Here is a 19786-nt window from a genome sequence, read left to right as displayed (position 1 = left end):
ATGCAAAGCCTTTTAACAGCCCCTTTTGCTCATCTTTGTTTTCCTCCACTGTTCCTCACCCTGCAGCAGGCAGCTGACATTCGCCTTTCCCTTCCACCCTCCTCTCTCAGCACTGGTCCTTTGCCTCCTCCCTCATCCCAGCTCTACAAATGGCCTCAGCCTGCATATTCCAATCACCCAGCAAAACAAATACCTAGTAACTACAGGGTCAGCAAGAGAAAATCCGAGGCCCTAGCCATAGACAGATCACCTGATCATTTCTCCAGCACATTCCAGGAAGGATCTCAATTCGTTCTGTCCCAATAAAGCTCTACATCCTTGGTTTAGATGATCACATAGAATTCATTGTATGCATATATCATTATTTATATAACTAAGCCCCCAATTTTGAACAAGAGGCTACATACTGAAAATATTTTATCTACCAAGTCTTTTTTTTCTTACAAACCCATCCAATACAGTTGCACTGTATCTGCCTATACAGTTCATGCAACTGTATGGAAAGCAAACTCTAGAAGAGTATTTGATAACTGTGTAAGAGTATTAAACTCTTATACTTCTAGAGTGTAAAACCCCAGAAAAGCATTTTTTTCAGAAACAAATCATGTTTTTGAAATAGTAGGTTTTAAAAGAAAACAAAGAAAGAGGGTTAGAAGTAAGAAAATTCAGGTTATCAGGGGCTTGATATCTTTTTTTTCTGACTGTAGTCAGGTTACCCAGGCCTTTGTGGATCAATTTCTCAAACAAATAACAGAGATGAAAACAACTGTCATTAGCTACTGTCACAAAAATAATATCATAAACATCTATTCATTTCCTGTGGCTGCCGTAACTAATTATCACAAACTTGGTGGCTTAAAATAACAGAAATTTATTTTCTCACAGCTCCAGAGTCCCGAATTCCAAAATGGAAGGGTCAGCAAGGCTGCACGCCCTCCGAACACTCTTGGAGAGAATCTTTTCTTGCTTCATCCAGCTTCTGATGGCTCTAGGCAATCCCGTGCTTGTGACTGTATCACTCCAGTCTCTGCCTCCTTCTTCAAATGGCCTTCCTCTGTGTCCCTGTCTTCTCTTCTGTCTCTTATAAGGACACTTGTCATTGTACAGTATTTAGTGTCCACATAGATAATCCAGGAGGATCTCATTTTAAGATCCTTAACTTCATTACATCTGTACAGATCCTTCGTCCAAATTAAGGTAATGTTCACAGAATCTGTGGGTAAGGATGTGGACATATCATTTTGAGGCCCACCATTCAATGCACCACAATTTTCTTTGTAAGTGTTCTGAGAACCCAGGAAGAATAAGTAAATCCTCTGATTCAATAAAAAATGAGCAGAATGTGAACCAAAAATACTGAAAGATATCGTTTTTCCTAGGCACTGGCATACATTTCAATAGTATCTCTAATTACTTTACAGATGTATTTACACTTCTAAGTGTCAGCAATGAAGATTATTATGACAAATTTAAAATTTAGTAACTTGTTTTTAAACTGGTACTTTTGTTTTTTAAGCGGTCATCTCAGTCCACATTAGAACGATCTGAACAGCAGATCAGGGCTGCTTCTAGTTTGGAGGAACTACTTCGAATTACTCACTCTGAGGACTGGAAGCTGTGGAGATGCAGGCTGAGGCTCAAAAGTTTTACCAGTACGGACTCTCGCTCAGCATCCCATCGGTCCACTAGGTTTGCGGCAACTTTCTATGACATTGAAACACTAAAAGGTAGGTGTGTGGATGTGGAGACAAATTCTTTCTCTTTATCAGATAGTGACAAACACACTTACTTTCTCCAAACGTCTGCGTAGGGCAGACACGTGTCAGAGGGAGAATGAAAGTCGGTCTTTGGTTTCCAGTTTCAGTGCAGAATCTTGATTTTTTAATGTTTACTTCACAGAGAAATATATTCAATATGATTTTGAGATAAAAAACACAAAAGAACATTTCAAAATATAGAAATAAATTTAACTCGAGGATGTGGGGGCAAAGAAAACCCAGGAAGACTATTGTTCTCAATAGAAAAAAAATCATCAGATTTACTTAGAAAATAAAACCTGGGGATTCATCCACAAGGAGTATTCTACTGGCATACATACATAAATAAAAACCAACGATGGCCAGGCACAGTGGCTCTTGCCTGTAATCCCAGCACTTTGGGAGGCCAAGGAAGGCAGATTGCTTGAGCCCAGGAGTTTGAGACCAGCCTGGGCAACATGACGAGACCCCATCTCTAAAAAAAAAAATAGAAAAAAATAGCTGAGCATTGTGGTATGTGCCTGTATCCCCAGCTACTTGGGAGGCTGAGGTGGGAGGATCAGCTGAGCCCAGGAGGTCGAGGCTGCAGTGAACCATGATCGTACTACTGCACTTCAGCCTGGGGGAAAGAGTGAGACCTTATCTCTAAAACAGAGCAAGATCCTGTCTCAAAAAATCCACCACCCCCGAACCAATAGATTAGGTATAGCTTTTTTTATTTCTACAAAGTTGTGTGATTTTTAGTAAAAGTGAAAAGTAAAAGTTGGACACTGAGTTGTAATATTGGGTACTGGTATTGCTAGGAGAATAATGAAGGGAGGAAATTCTCAAGACAAAATGATCAAAACTCCAGACTAGAAAATAACATAATTTGAAATAAGGGTAATGATTGTTCCCTAGTAAGGTATGAAGATTCTTTAAAAGAAAATCAGGCCAGGTGTGGTGGATGACACCTGTAATCCCAGCACTTTGGGAGGTCGAGGCAGGTGGATCACCTGAGGTCAGGAGTTCGAGACCAGCCTGACCAACATGGTGAAAACCTGTCTCGACTAAAAATACAAAATTAGCCAGGCATGGCGGTGCATGCCTGTAATCCCAACTACTTGGGAGGCTGAGGCAGGAGAATCGCTTGAACCCGGGAGGCGGAGGTTGCAGTGAGCCGAGATTGCACCATTGCACTCCAGCCTGGGCAACGAGAGTGAAACTCCATCTCAAAAAAAAACAAAACAAAAAAACAAAAAAAAAACAAAGAAAGAAAACCAGTGTGAGTAGGTACTGTCATAATGAATAAAATGCTTGTCAAGTAAAGTTCTGTGGTTTCTGATTAGGCACTTAATTTTTTGATGTCATGTCAAAACAACACAAGAAGCTGCTACAGCATTGCTGATCTAGCATTCTAGATTTGATTAACATGATTACCTGGTAACTGACTGTATATATAGCATAACTCAAATTAACGACTAGGCCAAAACTATTTTTTTCTTTCTACCTAAAATTGTATTTGTTTTTTTCCCATTTGTAAAAAGATGTTGGGGTTGCACAGACCTCTGTTGTTGGCTGTGGGGAAAGCTGTGCATAGATGGGGACATATTCTTTGGTAGCACCTTGGGCATGAGTGTGAAGAGGATTCTTTGTGTTCATGTGTATGACTGTGTGTCTAAGTGAGTTGACATGGTGGGAACCGTAGCCTCGAGCTCACTTCAGACAGGAATTTGAAGCTCTAGATGTTTCTATGTGGTGAATTAATATAGCCTTCATGAGAACAAAGGGTTGGCACCTCATCTAGAAGTCAAAGGCCTTAACCAGATTACCTGACTGAAGGCCTGAGGTAAACCTGGAGCTATTTCATGAAGATGAACGTTACCATAAAACCAAGACCAGGTGATCTAAAAAAAGTCAATGACATTGACATTTTCTAAGGAGAAAACCATTAAAATATCACGGAATTTGCAAACCCTATGAATTTATCTCGTAATTTCTGGGGGATCATCTTAAGTTATTTACTAAGTTAGAAGCGGTAAATAATGAAATCAGCATGTTACACCAATTAGAATTTGTTATCAACTCTCCCTTGTGGATTTCAAGGTAATTTCCTGAGGCAGAGCAGTCCTGCTGGGAAGTAGTAAAGAATAGTAGAGTTATGAAGCCTTTAATCAGTGATGTTGGTCATAATTGCATATGATTTTGATTAAAAGCTTACCACTCCAATTTCAAAACTTAGTTTTATAAAAAGAGAAAAAGCAAATGGAAAGCAACCTTTAAGTAGAATTTTAAATTGGGAATATTTTCATAGGTTGGTTTCTTGTTTTTTCAAGGATTCATGATTAATTGTAGTGAATTAAATAATAACCATAATAATACTTAATTGAATAATTTATCTCTCATGTGTTCAGCCTTCAGGCTTTTTATATAAATATTAATAATCAGAAATTTTTAAAAAGGTTTCTTGGGGGCTGGGCACTGTGGCTCACGCCTTTAATCCCAGCACTTTGGGAGGCTGAGGTGGGCGGATCACAAGGTTAAGAGATCAAGACCAGCCTGGCCAACATGGTGAAACCCGTCTCTACTAAAAATACAAAAATTAGCTGGGCATGGTGGCAGGCACCTGTAAACCCAGCTACTTGGGAGGCTGAGGCAGGAGAATCGCTTGAACTCAGGAGGTGGAGGTTGCAGTGATCCGAGATTGCACCACTGCACTCCAGCCTGGCAACAGAGCGAGACCCTGTCTCAAAAAAAAAAAAAAGTTTCTCGGGATAGAATGTTTTATTATGAGGAAAAAAATAAAAAAAACAAAGTTTAGGTAGACTGTGTAGTATAATGCAGTGCTCCAGACAACTCATATTATGTTTTCGGTGATTGAAGAAGCAACATATGAAAAAAATTGGTATTAAGGGATGAAAAAGGAGAAAGGATATGGAGACGATGTTATAAGGGAATCATTTAGGGACCAGGGTCACATCTCAAATGGTAATATTGTATCAGTATACTTCAAGCAGAGGTTTTCTCTATCCCTTCTATTCCCATATATGGGAATTCAGAATAATCTCAGGAGAGTTCTTGAAAATGCAGTAAAAATAAAGGAGAGTTTGCCTATTGTTGCATAACACATTACCACAAAACTTAGCTACTTAAAACAATATTTATCTCAGTTTCTGTGGGCCAGAAATGCTGACATGGCCTAGATCAGTTTTTCTGCTTCGGATGTCTCTGGAGGCTGCAGTTAAGATGTTGGCTTGGGCTGCAGGCATCTTAGGGCACAGCTGAAGCACAGTGTGCTTTCAAGTTCAGTCAGCTGTTGTTTGCAGGACTCAATTCCTCACAGGCTGTTGGACTGAGGGTCTTAGTTCCTCGCTGGCTATTGGCCAGAGGCTGCCCCAAGTTCCTTGTTGTGTGGACCTTTCTAACATGGCGGCAAACTAACACAAGAACAGAAAACCGAACACCGCATGTTCTCACTCATAAGTGGGAGTTGAACAATGAGAACACATATACACAAGGAGGGGAACATCACAAACCAGGGCCTGTTGGGGGTTGGGGGGCAAAGGGAGGGAGAGCATTAGGACAAATACCTAATGCATGCAGGGCTTGAAACCTACATGACGGGTTGATGAGTGCAGCAAACCACCATGGCACATGCATACCTGTGTAACAAACCTGCACGTTCTGCACATGAATCCCAGAACTTAAAGTAAAATAAGCTAAAAAAAAAAAAAAGCCTGCAAGTGGAGAATGAGAGAGAGAGTGTGTGTGTGAGAAAGTGAGACAGAGTAAGAAAGAAGAGAGCTTGCAATAAGTGGAAACAAGACTGCAATCTTTTTTAACTTCATCATGGAAGTGGTATCCCATCACTTTTGCTGTATTCTCTTCATAAGAAGCAAGTTACTAGGTCCAGCTCACACACAAGGGGAAGGGATTTACACAAGGGCATGACTATCAGGAGGTGGGACCACTGGGGGTTAGTTTCAAAGCTGCCTACCACAAGGGATTTTCACCAGCACCACACCCCCACGTATAATAAATAAACTCTACAGTTCCATGGCAAGCTACAAGGAAGTCTTTGTGTTGTCTTTATCATAAAATTGAATCTTCCCCCAAAACACCTGTAGAAAGGCTATGCAGCACTGGGTATCAAAGGGTCAAAATCTAATTTAAAAAATAAATTATGAGAGAAAAGCAAGTACTGTTTTACAAGAAAGTATATAATTTTTTTATTCCCATAGGCTTCTTTTTTTGTTACCTTCAAATTAACTATGGCCAAAGGATTGCTCATTCCATTAATATGAACAGGCTTATTTCATCATTTATATAAATACCAGTATCGGGCACTTGCAAATGAGAAAACTCTGATTTGAGGAAGGATTAGTTTCACTTCAATTTCCATTTATGCGTTTGCCAAGTTTAAATCCTAGGGATTACTTAAGCAACCAACAGAAACATATTTCTTGATGATGCTAAAACCTACCTACACCTGGCTTTAAGCAGAAGAAATGCTATCCAGCTGTATCCTGATAAATAATATTTACGTGTTATTTCTTTACATGCTTCTATTTACTTCCCCATTAGCCAGCTTCTCCAGATGTATTCAATGTAATTATGTACAGGACATGGTGTTCTACCTCAAAGGGAAATAAAATACTTATATTCTACAAAGGTATGGTATAAATGGGAAAGAGCACAGAGATTGGTTGTAACTTCTCTGCAAACAATCTTTGGTTAAAGGACTGACAAAAAATATCCATCTAGTAAAAGAAACAAGCAGTGGAAATGTGAAAATGACTGTGTTCAGCATAACCCTGGCACTTGTTGGCACATCAGGGCCATTCCACCTGCTAGCCCCAGTGAGCTTTCTCTCTGCAGTTATAGATGAAGAATGGCAAAGAACTCAGTGCAGCCCTAGAGAAACGTGCGTGGAAGTGGCCAGTGAGCTGGGGAAGAGTACCAACACATTCTTCAAGCCCCCTTGTGTGAACGTGTTCCGATGTGGTGGCTGTTGCAATGAAGAGAGCCTTATCTGTATGAACACCAGCACCTCGTACATTTCCAAACAGGTATGAGGACATCGGCAAGCCTGCCGTCTCTAAAGCCCTGATGATAATAGTGTTGATAGCTACAACAACCTTGTTGCCAAACACTGTACTAAATGCTTTATGTGCATAATCGCATTTAATCTTTGAAACAAGTCAAGAGGGTATTTTATGCTCCTTTATAGATGAGGAAACTGAGGCTCAGAGAGGTAACTTACTTATCCAAGGTTACACGGCTGATAAATAGCAGAGCTGGGATTCAAACCCAGGTCTGTGGGAGGCCAGAGCCTGAACTCTTATCAGTTATTGTCTCTCTGGTGCTATAATGTCAAGACTTAGAAAATCATATGGAAGTTACTAGGACAGGATGTTAAAAGGAATGAAGATAGCTGTGTTGTCTTGTGTATCCATCAGGTTCTGTGTTGCTCAAATGGAGTGATTGAGAAAAGTTTAATGAAGGTTGTGGGCCGAATTGGGGAAAGAGGGATGGGACAGTGAAGCACCTGAAGCTAGCAAAAAGGGGGAGATTTCCCCACTCTTAGACTGAGGAGACAAGGGGAGGGAGCAGTTATGGGAACCCAGAGGGAAAGCGGAGAAGAGGGTTGCTGGACTGGCCACTGTCAACTCTTAGCCTGGCAGGGAGTGGGGGCAGGGGCTGGGAGAGGCAAGAGGGTTTATAGATGTGGCCCATGGAGGGCAGCGTCCTGGGGCACAGAGCTTGATGGTGAAGGAAGGAGAGAGGATGGTGTCTCTGGAGGGGCAAAGAGAGAATATCTAGCACAAAAGACATTTGGAAATAATTCTGCAGTCCCCATGAAAGAAATAATTCAGCCCTCTTCATCTTATAAAACTCCCTTTGCTTAGTAGGTAAGTTTTCCTTTCTCTGGTTACCATGTTTTTAATAAATGTCGCATATGAGAGCAGTAGTAACAAACTTGGGAAAGCAATACTAAAAAACTGTACATCAAACTACATTATTTTTGGTATCTATTGCAAATTCCTTGAATGTTGATATACTTATTTAATTGTCAGTTTGCCTATATGATTTATTCTCCTTTTAACTGCAAAAAGAGGTAGTACAAGAAAATTACATGCACTGAATATATCCATGTTAGGTAATTTTCTTAATGCTGATTTGTTTTGTTAATAGATTTACTTATCCTTAATTTTGTTCCTCCACCCTCTAAAATATCTTTTAAACTGGAGTTTCTTTTTCTAAATTCTTTTAGAGAATCTTGGAGCTTGTGCAAATTTTAACATCTACTATTTGACAATTAGAAAAAAAAATGACCCAAGTAGGGCTAAGCATCAATTCTTAGTAGAAAAAAAGCTTTGCGTAACGTAAGAGGGTTTAGTTCATGATCATGTGATTCCCTAGAGCATAGCCAAAAAATTGTGCAAGAAGATGAAGTTTATGCAAAGTAAACACTACAAAAACACTCTCACTTAGACTCATGGAAGTTCCATTACATCTTGAGATGTCAGAATAAACACAACCTTAATGGATTGCTTCCACTTAATAGATAGTTGAGTACTTCAGTTTGACTGCTGTACTCAACAAATGATTAATTTCATACAATGTACTTAAGTGTAAGTGTACAGCAGTTTTTCTTCCAAATATGCATTTTTGAACATTTTAATAGTAGTTTTTAAAAAACTATCTCTGGCCCCAAAGTTATGGACTATTTGGCAAACCACCTCTTAGAAACAAAGTGAACAAATGAATACACTATGTAGTAAGGACTACATGGAATGGTGATTGAATGGACAATGCATTAAAATCAACTTCAAACTCATCCACACATCATAGAACCACTCAAGAAAGTTGTATACTCTCTCTGTACATCTGTTTCTTCACCTGTAAGATGGGGATAATAAAAACCCACCCCATAATGTTGTTATAAAGGGTAAATGAGTTAACATGAAAGCACTTACAACAGGGCCTGGCCTACGGAAAGCATAGAAAGAATGATATACATGTTAGCTATAATTATTTGTTTGGGCATGATGATCTTGTATCAGTCAGCTATCAATACACAATGCTACATAACAAACACACTAAAACTCAGTGCTTCCAAACAACAATGACTTATTCTCACTTATGTATCTGAGGTTCAGTTAGTTTAGGGCGGATTCAGCTGGGCTTGACTCTAAGCTGCAGTGTGAGTCCAAGTCAACTTCTGTGTTTCCCATCCCTTGGACCAGCAAGCCTGCCAGATTATGTTCTTTTCATGGCTACAGCATAAGTTTGAGAAAACAAGCCCCATAAAACATGCACAGTTCAAATTTGTACTTCTGTCATGTCTGCTAACATCCCACTAGCCAAAGAAAGTGACGTGGCCAAATACAAAGTCAAGAGACAGGAAACCATATTTCTTCAATAGAGATGGTATGAGAAGGGATAAGTAAATAGTTTGAATAATAACCTATTCTAATAAAATCCTAAAGAAACTGCATAGCTTTAATCTCATTTAATCCTTACGATTTACACTCAAATTTAAAGCAGGAGCAGGGATTAACAATACCATTTTACAAGGGTATCAATGATCAAAAAGTTAAAAGATTTGACCAAACTTAAACACTTCATAAAGTTGGATGAACCTGTTTAGTTCCATTCTTAATGGACAGCTTGGCTAAAGTCATTGCCATAAATGACAAAGGCAAAAATTCAGACTAGAACAACTTTAAAAATAATATATAAAATTAAAAAAATATATTGTGGTTATCTTTCTCTGCTGTAGCTCTTTGAGATATCAGTGCCTTTGACATCAGTACCTGAATTAGTGCCTGTTAAAGTTGCCAATCATACAGGTTGTAAGTGCTTGCCAACAGCCCCCCGCCATCCATACTCAATTATCAGAAGATCCATCCAGATCCCTGAAGAAGATCGGTAAGCACTTTTTTTTTTTATACTGGATTATGCTTGTTCTTGCCTTGCCAAAACTGTGTGTAGAGGATATTTCATTAATGTAGAGTTATCAATTTATCTTCAAATTATTCATATTTTAGCTTCTAACCTGAATCTACTGGCAATAACTGGCAAATACATATTTTTATTAGATGTTAGATATATATTGTGGTAGGACCAAAATGCTCAGTGGTATGAGCTCGTCATGTCTACTCATAGACACATTTGTTCTTAATATGCATAGTCTACTGCAGGTGTAAAACTGCTCTAACCTCAAATTTAGCACATGTTCCAGAACAAGCATTAAATAAAACATATTTCAGGCTGTTTGTATATTTACATCCCGAAATGAGAGAAAACAAAGAAGATTCCTGGGGTCATTGGGAAGTGACAAAACTAGCAGCACGTGAGTTTTGCAACTTTCTAATCTTTCCCCCTTAAGATTACCAAATGGAAAACCCTTATTTTAAATTAAAATGACTTAAAATTAATTTGGCTTTGAAATGCTCTTGAGATTAATTTTGTGATTATTTATAAGACAAACGACAAAACCAAAGGTAAGGATCACTTATTTGAAGAAAAAAAAGGATTTAATATAAAGAAGCAAGTAAAGGGTAACTGAATGAAAAGATCATTAGTTAGACACTTAGATTTTGCAAAAGTAAAGCAATAAATATATTGTGTGAGTGGCAAGTAAAAGAGTAAGCTGGTGATTAGTTAACATTGAACCAAGAAGACACCTCCGCCTCTCTCCAGCAGAAAAGAAAACTTGTAGAAAAGCAACATTTATTCTCAAGATGTTCCTGCTGTCCTGGCCAATGCTTTTATCTTTATTTTAAAGAAAATAATCTTAGGGGCCGGGCACGGTGGTTCACGCCTGTAATCCCAGCAGTTTGGGAGGCCGAGGCGGGTGGATCACGAGGTCAGGAGATCGAGACCATCCTGGCTAACACGGTGAAACCCCGTTTCGACTAAAAATATATAAAAAACATTAGCCAGGTGTGGTGGTGGGTGCCTGTAGTCCCACTTACTTGGGAGGCTGAGGCAGGAGAATGGCATGAACCTGGGAGGCGGAGTTTGCAGTGAGCTGAGATCGCGCCACTGCACTCCAGCCTGGGCGACAGAGCGAGACTCTGTCAAAAAAAAAAAAAAGAGAAGAAAAGAAAATAATCTTAGGAGGTATGTTAGAACATATTTAATTTTGGTAAACTGTTGACAGCTGTAATTTGCATAGTTTTAACATATATCTTCTTAAGATTACAATTTCCAAAATTACAGTTTAGTTTCTAAACATTTCCACGTAGAATATTTATAATTACAGAATCACTATCTAGCAAGATGCAGTTCATAAATACAAATTAAGCTCTTTTAAAATCTTTTTTTTTTTTTTTTGAGACGGAGTTTCGCTCTTGTTGCCCAGGCTGGAGTGCAATGATGCGATCTCGGCTCACTGCAACCTCCGCCTCCCAGGTTCAAGTGATTCTCCTGCTTCAGCCTTCCGAGTAGCTGGGATTACAGGCATGTGCCGCCACACCCGGCTAATTTTGTAATTTTTAGTAGAGATGGGGTTTCTCCATATTGGTCAGGCTGGTCTCGAACTCCCGACCTCAGGTGATCTGCCCGCCTCGGACTCCCAAAGTGCTGGGATTACAGGCGTGAGCCACTGCGCCTGGCCTGCTCCTTTAAAATCTTAACTCTTCTCACATCCTTATCATTTTGTGGTGAGAACATTTGAAATTTACTCTTTTAGCAATTTTGAAATATAAAATACATTATTATTATTGACTATAGTTACCATGCTGTGCAATGGATCTCAAAACCTTATTTCTCCAAACTGAGAATAAAAAGCAAAAAATAAATTTAAAAAATCTTAACTATTATCTACTCAGGAATTTATTTAATGTTCCAAAGTTTTGATTATCCTTGAAAGCTTTTAAATCTGGTTCATTGTTTTCTTTTCCTAGCTGTTCCCATTCCAAGAAACTCTGTCCTATTGACATGCTATGGGATAGCAACAAATGTAAATGTGTTTTACAGGAGGAGAATCCACTTGCTGGAGCAGAAGGTAATGATAGTAGTAGTAAAATAATAACAGTAATAATAAAAGTAGCAACAATAGCAGCGACCATTATTGAGTACATAGTATGACCAGACAATGTTGTAAATCTTTTATATGTTTTAACTCATTTAATTCTCACAACAACCCTATCATATACTATTGTTATTTCTTTTTTTACAATTACAAAATGGACGCACCAAGATATCGAGTGATTTCCTCGAGGTCACACAGCTGAGAGTGATAGAAGTGGTCAGATTCCAGAACCCTCTGTACCATAATCATATAGTAAGTCCATCAATGCATCACTCTGCTTTTTAATCTCAAAGAAAAGCCCAGAGTGATTGGAGCATCCTGAAACACTGAAATTGAAAGGGGATGTTAAACTTGAATGAAAGCTGCTTCAGAACTAAATACTAGTCAACTGCAGTTTACTAATTTATTTGTATAAAAGTCTCACAGGAACATAAAGTAATTTTGGACTTGGCTTCTGTCAGCTGCATCATATGAAAACACGCCAGTAATTTGAAAAAAGAAATGGGGAATAAGAGAAAACTTTTTCTGGAATTAGGGCAAAGCAAAAGCAAAATATGGCTATTGGTCTAAGGGGAGCTGGGAGCAAAATGAGATATAGTCAAATTGTCATTGCTCATAATCCGTAATTCTGTAACTTTGGGTGCTGAACATTTGCTTGAAAATGAATGCATTTTAACTTATTTTCCAGACAGCTTTACATGGTTCCACCAAAAAAAAAAAAAAAAAAAAGAGAGAAAAAAAAAAGTCACAAGTAGTCATGCAGTTTTAACCTTGCTTGTTTTGAACTATAATCTACAAGCAAGAACAGTAAGGGCTAAACTCTAAGAAATCTGTCCTAAAAACTGTAAATAGCAACCTACTCTCCATTCTTCTGCCTCTCAGCTTCCTTCTAAATGTTTTCACGAAAGCACAACCCAGAGCATGTGGGGAAATTTAATATTTATGTAGTTTAAATGCCCATGCCAATCTTGAATGTTCTTTACACCCTTCCCACCAAGTATTCAGCCATCCTCTACCAGAACATACATCAGTTATTTGGAGACTCGCCATCCAATGAGGCAGCACCAAGGGGTGGGCACACTCCTGTTGTTATACTGAACTGAAATGTCTCTCTAGAACAGACCAGACTGCCCAATGGAATACAATAAGAGTCATATATGTAACTTACATTTTACATTACTCAGATTAAAAAGGTAAAAATAAACAAGTGAAATTTATCTTAATATATTTTATTTAATCCAATCTATCCAATATACTATCATTTCAACATGCAATCAATATAAAAAATTTATGAGCTAGCCTACATTCTTTGTGCTAAGTCTTTGAAATCCAGTGTGTGTTGTACACTTACAGCACATCTCAATTTAGACTCTCTGTTTCATGCCCAGTAGTCACATATGGCCCATAGCTACCTTGTTGGACAGCCCAGCTCAAAAGCATCAACTCATTAGTTCAGGTTTTACCCTATAGAACCATGTAAAACAAATCTAATTCTTTCTCCATGTGACTCATGTTCTAATAGTGTTAGAAAATTATTGTGGGGTTGGCCGGGAATGGTGGCTCATGCCTGTAATCCTAGCACTTTGGGAGGCCAAGATGGGAGGATCACTTGAGGTTGGGAGTTTGAAAACCAGCCTGGCCAGCATGGCGAAATCCCATCTTTACTACTACTAAAAAAAAAAAAAAAAAAAATACCTGGGCATGGTGATGTGCGCCTGTAGTCCCAGCTACTCAGGAGGCCGAGGTATGAGAATCTCTTGAACCTGGGAGGCAGAGGTTGCAGTGAGCGGAGATCATGCCACCACACTCAGGCCTGGATGACAGAGTGAGACTCTGCCTCCAAAAAAAGAAAGAAATAAATAAAGAGAGAGAGAAAAAGAAAATGAAAAGAAAAAGAGAGAGAGAAAGAGAGAGAGAGAAAGAAAGAGAGAGAGAGAAAGAGAGAGAAAGAAAGAGAGAGAGAGAGAGAAACAAAGAAAGAAAGAAAGAAAGAAAGAAAGAAAGAAAGAAAGAAAGAAAGAAAGAAAGAAAGAAAGAAAGAAAGAAAGAAAGAAAGAAAGAAAGTTACTGTGGGAAGGGCAATATATTTAGAGCTTAAAGGCTCTAGCTGAGGATTTCCAGACACAAAGCCTCTGAGACAGTTTTGTACGGAGGAGGTTTGTAGGCATGCAGAAGGCATTAAAGGGTAAAGAGAGAGGCAGCAGACCACAGCGCAGTTGCTAAGAGGCATCAGCCTAATCCAATGGGAAGTTGAAGCTGGGAACCCCTGCGGGGTTAAGTCTTAAATCTAGGTGAAGAGGCTGAGCCCTGTAGACCGTTCATTGGCTGCCTCGGAGAGGGGATGTAGCCTTAGGTGAGGCAGCTTATTTCTGCTGGAGATAATTCTTGGGAAGGCATTCAGCCAGTACACGCGTGTAGAGGGTGGAAAGAAGAATAGGGAAGAAGAGAAGTGCTGCTCAAAGCATGGGGTATATGAGCACTCAGGGCTGGAGGTGAGAGAACATACTGGAAGAAGTTCAGCATGGCGGGGATATAATGGGTGGGGACATAATGGGGAAGGGGCTGGTTAGATGTGAGAGAAGAAGCTGGACAGGCTCACAGGGGCAAAGCAGAAGGACCTTGTAATTCTTGCGTGGGAGCTTGGATGTGATACTAAGGACAAAGGGAAACCACACAACTGGCTCAAGCAGGAGAGTGACAGTACCCATTAGAATTTTAACAAAATCATATCAGCAACAGTGTAGAAGAGGGTGTGTTGACTCGGGGCAGGGAAAGAGGCAGGAAATCTTTTGGGAAGTTGTAGCAATGATGTAAGTGAGAGGCGCAGGGTGGACTGGATCACAATTGTTTCTCATTCTCATCTCCCATAAGTCCCCAATGTGGACCAAGTTCACATTCATTTCTCCAGTGGCCCCATCAAATTGATGGCATTTACTGAGCTTACTGCTCACTATACTTTTTTTCCACACATGTGACTGTTAAGCCAACTGCCTTTTCTACAGTGACTTCTCTTGCCCAGATGAGCACATTTAGGTTAGTGAATCCAAGTCTAATTTAATTGAGTCTTGTTAGATTCAGGTCATTGCTCTAAATTGTTAAAACAAACAATATACACAAACACACGCACACACAAAAGAATAAATTGAGGAGGTCCCAATTCTGTATTTTAAAATATTTAATATGTCCCTTCCTTCTTGAAGAGAGCTACAATTTCAAGAATTTATTTTGAAAAATTCTATCAGTTTATTGATAAAAATGGTAAAAGGAGCAAAGCTGAGAACAGAACATATCATCAAACTCCCTAGGGACAGAAATCAATACATAATACTTCAGGATATCACCCTCAGCTACTTGCTGTTCCACCACCAGTTCTCTTGCATCCAGTTTTTGTTTCTTTTAACTTGGCTATAAGGACGTGAGCACAGCCTCTGCCAAACAAACAGCCTGCTGAAGTTCTGCAAACACCTTGTGGATTGTGTTTCCCTAAACCACCCTGTCCAACGGTGGCCTTGGGCCTGTCTGAAGTATTCTTAGTGAACTTCTGCTGCCACCTAGTGATCATTGCGAATTTTTAAAGAGCCTCTTTATCCTTTAACAAGTTATTCTTGTCTTGCCCCAAAGCGGCATCTGCCTCACTGGCATATGCCTTACAGAGCTCATATTTTTCCTCTTCACAAAGTTCAAAATGGGGATTTCTCAGATTTAGCCTTCCAGCACCTATTCTCAAACGTCGTCCATTACAGAACAGTTTAAACTATAAAGTTGAACCACACGAGATTGTCATTTTGATATGTCATTAAAGTCAGATATTGGCAAGAACATATGGTTTAACCCAATGTCTTGGAATGCCGGATGGGATTCCCAGAAGCTCCATACATCGGCCTGCTTCAGGACCCTTTTATTACACCAAATAAACCCAACAAACATCCATCGAGTGCCTATTTTATATCAAAACAATGAGGCCTGCTCCTTCTCCCTCAGGACATTTTACTTAATGGGGGAAACATACAAGTAAACAGACAAATGTAATCAGTGCAAGAAAGAATCGGACAGAAATATGCACAGGATAAGGACACTTAGCTAAACCTGCAGACATTGGGAAAGATGTCAGGGAAAAGGGATGGCAGAAGGAAAGACAAGGCCAAAGGCATGGGACTGGGAGGCACTGGAATACCAGGGCAACAGAAAGTGCTGTCATTTGGTATAAATGGAACACACAGGATACATGAAAGCAAGAAACAGAAGATGAGTCCATGAGGTTATTATGGTCCAGTTCATGGAGGGCCTTGTACATCCTGGTGGGAAAATTGGTTTTTATTGTGGGAAGGGAAGCTTTTAATGCATTCAAAGCAGTGGAATGAAGTGATTCGGTTTGCATTTGTTAATCATGTGAAGAAGAATAGGTTGCAGGGATAAAACTTGTCGTGGTGAGATGAGTGACAGAGCGACAGCCATCTACACAAGAAACACAAGATACAGACTGAATTGTGGCAGTGGTAGTGGGGATTGAAAATAAAGAACAAATTTAGAGAGGCAGAACTGAGTGGACATGATGCTCAGACTTACCAGAGCAGGTGAGTCAAGAATGATGTCACCATTCCCTAAATGAGGCAAACTGGGAGAGAAGCAGGTTTGGGGAGAAAACTACTAAACATGTACGTCCCTTCAAAACCTTCAAGAATGCTAAAGGGACAGAGTCATGTTCTTCCAGTTTCTGTCTCTTCCATTTATTTTGCAATGAATTTCAATTTGTTAATCAGAAATGGATTTGGAGTAGTAGCTATTCAATTGTTTCATACACCTTCTAGAAGAAATATTTGTCAGCTGAGTATGTCAAAAACTTCTCAGACCCTCCCTTTTACCTGAATGTATCTTCCAGGAGATGTTGGTGGAATCAAAGTTCATTGTTGCTCCTATATCTTTTATACTAGTGTTATGATCTGCAGTGAGGACATGCATTACTATTGCTACCCCTGGCCTGGAATGTCTGAGGTGTATTTCTACAACACCAATTATTTTGTATGTCTCTCCTTTTAATCTCCACCAAGAAATGGAGACAGCTAGACTCATAACCCTTAGACATCCTATATTTTATTACTAATACTTGGTTGTGGAAGTTTGCGTTTTAAACAAGTCACCAACATAAAAATCTCTAAAAATATTTTATGAAAAATATTCAGCTTATGATATTTTAAAAATCACTAGCCTAAGAAAACACACAAACCTGTGTTTGTATTGTGAAATCAGAGGTTAATCTTCCTCACCCTGTGAAAAAATTAGGTGCATAAATCTATAGGAAGGAGATTGGGTGAATCCAGGTTACTTACGGATGACATAAAAGATACAATCAACTTTGGTGATCCAATTATCCACACTACAACTATCTGACCAACACGTTTCTGTTTCTCTTTAGACCACTCTCATCTCCAGGAACCAGCTCTCTGTGGGCCACACATGATGTTTGATGAAGATCGTTGCGAGTGTGTCTGTAAAACACCATGCCCCAAAGATCTAATCCAGCACCCCAAAAACTGCAGTTGCTTTGAGTGCAAAGAAAGTCTGGAGACCTGCTGCCAGAAGCACAAGCTATTTCACCCAGACACCTGCAGGTAAATGCCATGAGTTGTCTTGCCTTTACTCATGACATTTAATGTAAATGCCATTTTAATTTGGTGGGATTCCTTAGTAAGCTAATTTTTCCCCTTAGTGCCTGAGTCCCTTTTGGATAATAGAACAGAGGTTTAGCAGCTAAGGAATAAGCAAGACTATACAGAGTCATGATTAATCATGAAATTAAGAAAATCCTGCCTGTTATTATGTGTTTAGAGCTTTTTTTTTTTTTTTTTTAGACGGAGTCTCGCTCTGTCTCCAGGCTGGAGTGCAGTGGTGCGATCTGGGCTCACTGCAACCTCCGATTCTCTGGTTCAAGGGAGTCTCCTGCCTCAGCCTCCCGAGTAGCTGGGATTACAGGCACGCGCCACCACACCCAGCTAATTTTTGTATTTCAGTAGAGTTGGGGTTTCACCATGTTGGCCAGGATAGTCTTGATCTCCTGACCTCATGATCTGCCCGCCTCGGCCTCCCAAAGTGCTGGGATTACAGGCATGAGCCACCGCGCCCACCCAGGGTTTAGAGCTCTTAAACAACAATGAAATTGGTAAAATTTAAGCAATTATTAGGATATTGCTTAATAATAATATTTTAGGAAGGGGAGGTTTCAGATCATCAACCTGTTTAGTTCAATCTCTCATTGTATATGTCTATATATGTTTGTTTTTTCTTTAATGGAGGGAATATCATTGGATTTATATAGCGAGTAATTTATTCATGAATAGAACACTGGAGGTTACTGATTCACTTTAGTAGATTTTGAATCCATGTGGGATAACCATGCAGGATTTTATACTGACATTTTAAATATATGTCTGAAAAACTTCCTCTGAAAACTTAGTCAAATCAGAACAGAGTTATTCTTTTGAATCCAGTCATTGATTCTGAATTCTCATCTTTATTTTCTTTTGCAACAGCTGTGAGGACAGATGCCCCTTTCATACCAGACCATGTGCAAATGGCAAAACAGTGTGTGCAAAGCATTGCCGCTTTCCAAAGGAGAAAAGGGCTGCCCAGGGGCCCCACAGCCGAAAGAATCCTTGATTCAGTGTTCCAAGTTCCCCATCCCTGTCATTTTTAATAGCATGCTACTTTGCCAAGTTGCTGTCACTGTTTTTCTCCCAGGTGTTAAAAAAAAAATCCATTTTACATAGCACCACAGTGAATCCAGACCAACCTTCCATTCACACCAGCTAAGGAGTCCCTGGTTCACTGATGGACGTCTTCTAGCTGCAGATGCCTCTGCACACCAAGGAATGGAGAGGAGGGGACCCATGTAATCCTTTTGTTTAGTTTTGTTTTTGTTTTTTGGTGAATGAGAAAGGTGTGCTGGTCATGGAATGGCAGGTGCCATATGACTGATTACTCAGAGCAGATGAGGAAAACTGTAGTCTCTGAGTCCTTTGCTAATCGCAACTCTTGTGAATTATTCTGATTCTTTCTTATGCAGAATTTGATTCGTATGATCAGTACTGACTTTCTGATTACTGTCCAGCTTATTATAGTCTTCCAGTTTAATCTACCATCTGATGTTTCATATTTAAGTGTATTTAAAGAAAATAAACACCATTATTCAAGCCATATAATTTTATGTTATTTAATGTGTTTCCACTCTATATTTATGCTAAAGAAAAAGTGTTTTAAAGAAAGAAAGGAATTTCGAAGTGGAAGGTGCAGGGAGAGACACAAACACTGGACCTCAGTTTTGGGAAACTAAGGGAATAGCTCTCAGAAATGTTAAGATCCTAAATGTGACCCAAGAATCCACTGCGAATCACTCTGTGCTTTGAGATTAAATTGAACTTGACCAGATCCCCATCCCACGGCAGAGGGGAACCCACCCATGCCCTTGACCTCTTTAGGGGTTTGCATTTCTTCTAGCCACCTCTGGCTCAAAGTTTCTGCACTTACTCAAATCTCAGTGTCATGGACACCCCAACTCTCATGGCAACACAGTTCTTCTCTCTGTTCTACGGCTATCGCTTTTTTTTTTTTTTTTTTTTTTTTTAGACGGAGTCTCACTCTGTCGCCAGGCTGGAGTGCAGTGGTGCGATCTTGGCTCACTGCAACCTCTGCCTCCCAGGTTCAAGTGATTCTCCTGCCTCAGCCTCCCGAGTAGCTGGGTCTACAGATGCACACCACCACGCCCAGCTAATTTTTGTATTTTTAGTAGAGACGGGGTTTCACCGTGTTGGCCAGGATGGTCTCGAGCTCTTGACCTTGTGATCCACCCTCCTCGGCCTCCCAAAGTGCTAGGATTACAGGCGTGAGCCAGCGCGCCCGGCCACATAAAGCCTTTTTCCTCAAAGCACTCCTACATCTAATTTGTTGGTGATGTAGACTTTATTGAAATTTTGCCATAACAGAGAGAATTTAGTAGCATTAGCAGATTTAT

General features: G+C 39.7%; 1 protein-coding gene across 1 annotated transcript in view; it reads left to right on the top strand.

Moving 5' to 3' along the window:
- Positions 1-18972, top strand: part of VEGFD (vascular endothelial growth factor D) — a 38899-nt gene extending 19927 nt beyond the window's left edge. The window contains exons 2-7 of the mRNA XM_055267597.2: positions 1517-1727; positions 6615-6805; positions 9523-9671; positions 11654-11754; positions 17195-17390; positions 18309-18972. Coding sequence (XP_055123572.1) covers positions 1517-1727; positions 6615-6805; positions 9523-9671; positions 11654-11754; positions 17195-17390; positions 18309-18435 — 975 coding nt within the window. The 3' untranslated portion in view covers positions 18436-18972. The remainder of the gene's footprint in view (positions 1-1516; positions 1728-6614; positions 6806-9522; positions 9672-11653; positions 11755-17194; positions 17391-18308) is intronic.
- The last annotated feature ends 814 nt before the right edge of the window (positions 18973-19786 follow it).

Source organism: Symphalangus syndactylus, chromosome X (assembly GCF_028878055.3).
Source record: "Symphalangus syndactylus isolate Jambi chromosome X, NHGRI_mSymSyn1-v2.1_pri, whole genome shotgun sequence".
NCBI classification, from domain to species: domain Eukaryota; kingdom Metazoa; phylum Chordata; class Mammalia; order Primates; family Hylobatidae; genus Symphalangus; species Symphalangus syndactylus.
Note: the sequence above shows the minus strand (reverse complement) of the source record. Positions and strands in the feature narration are given on the sequence as shown.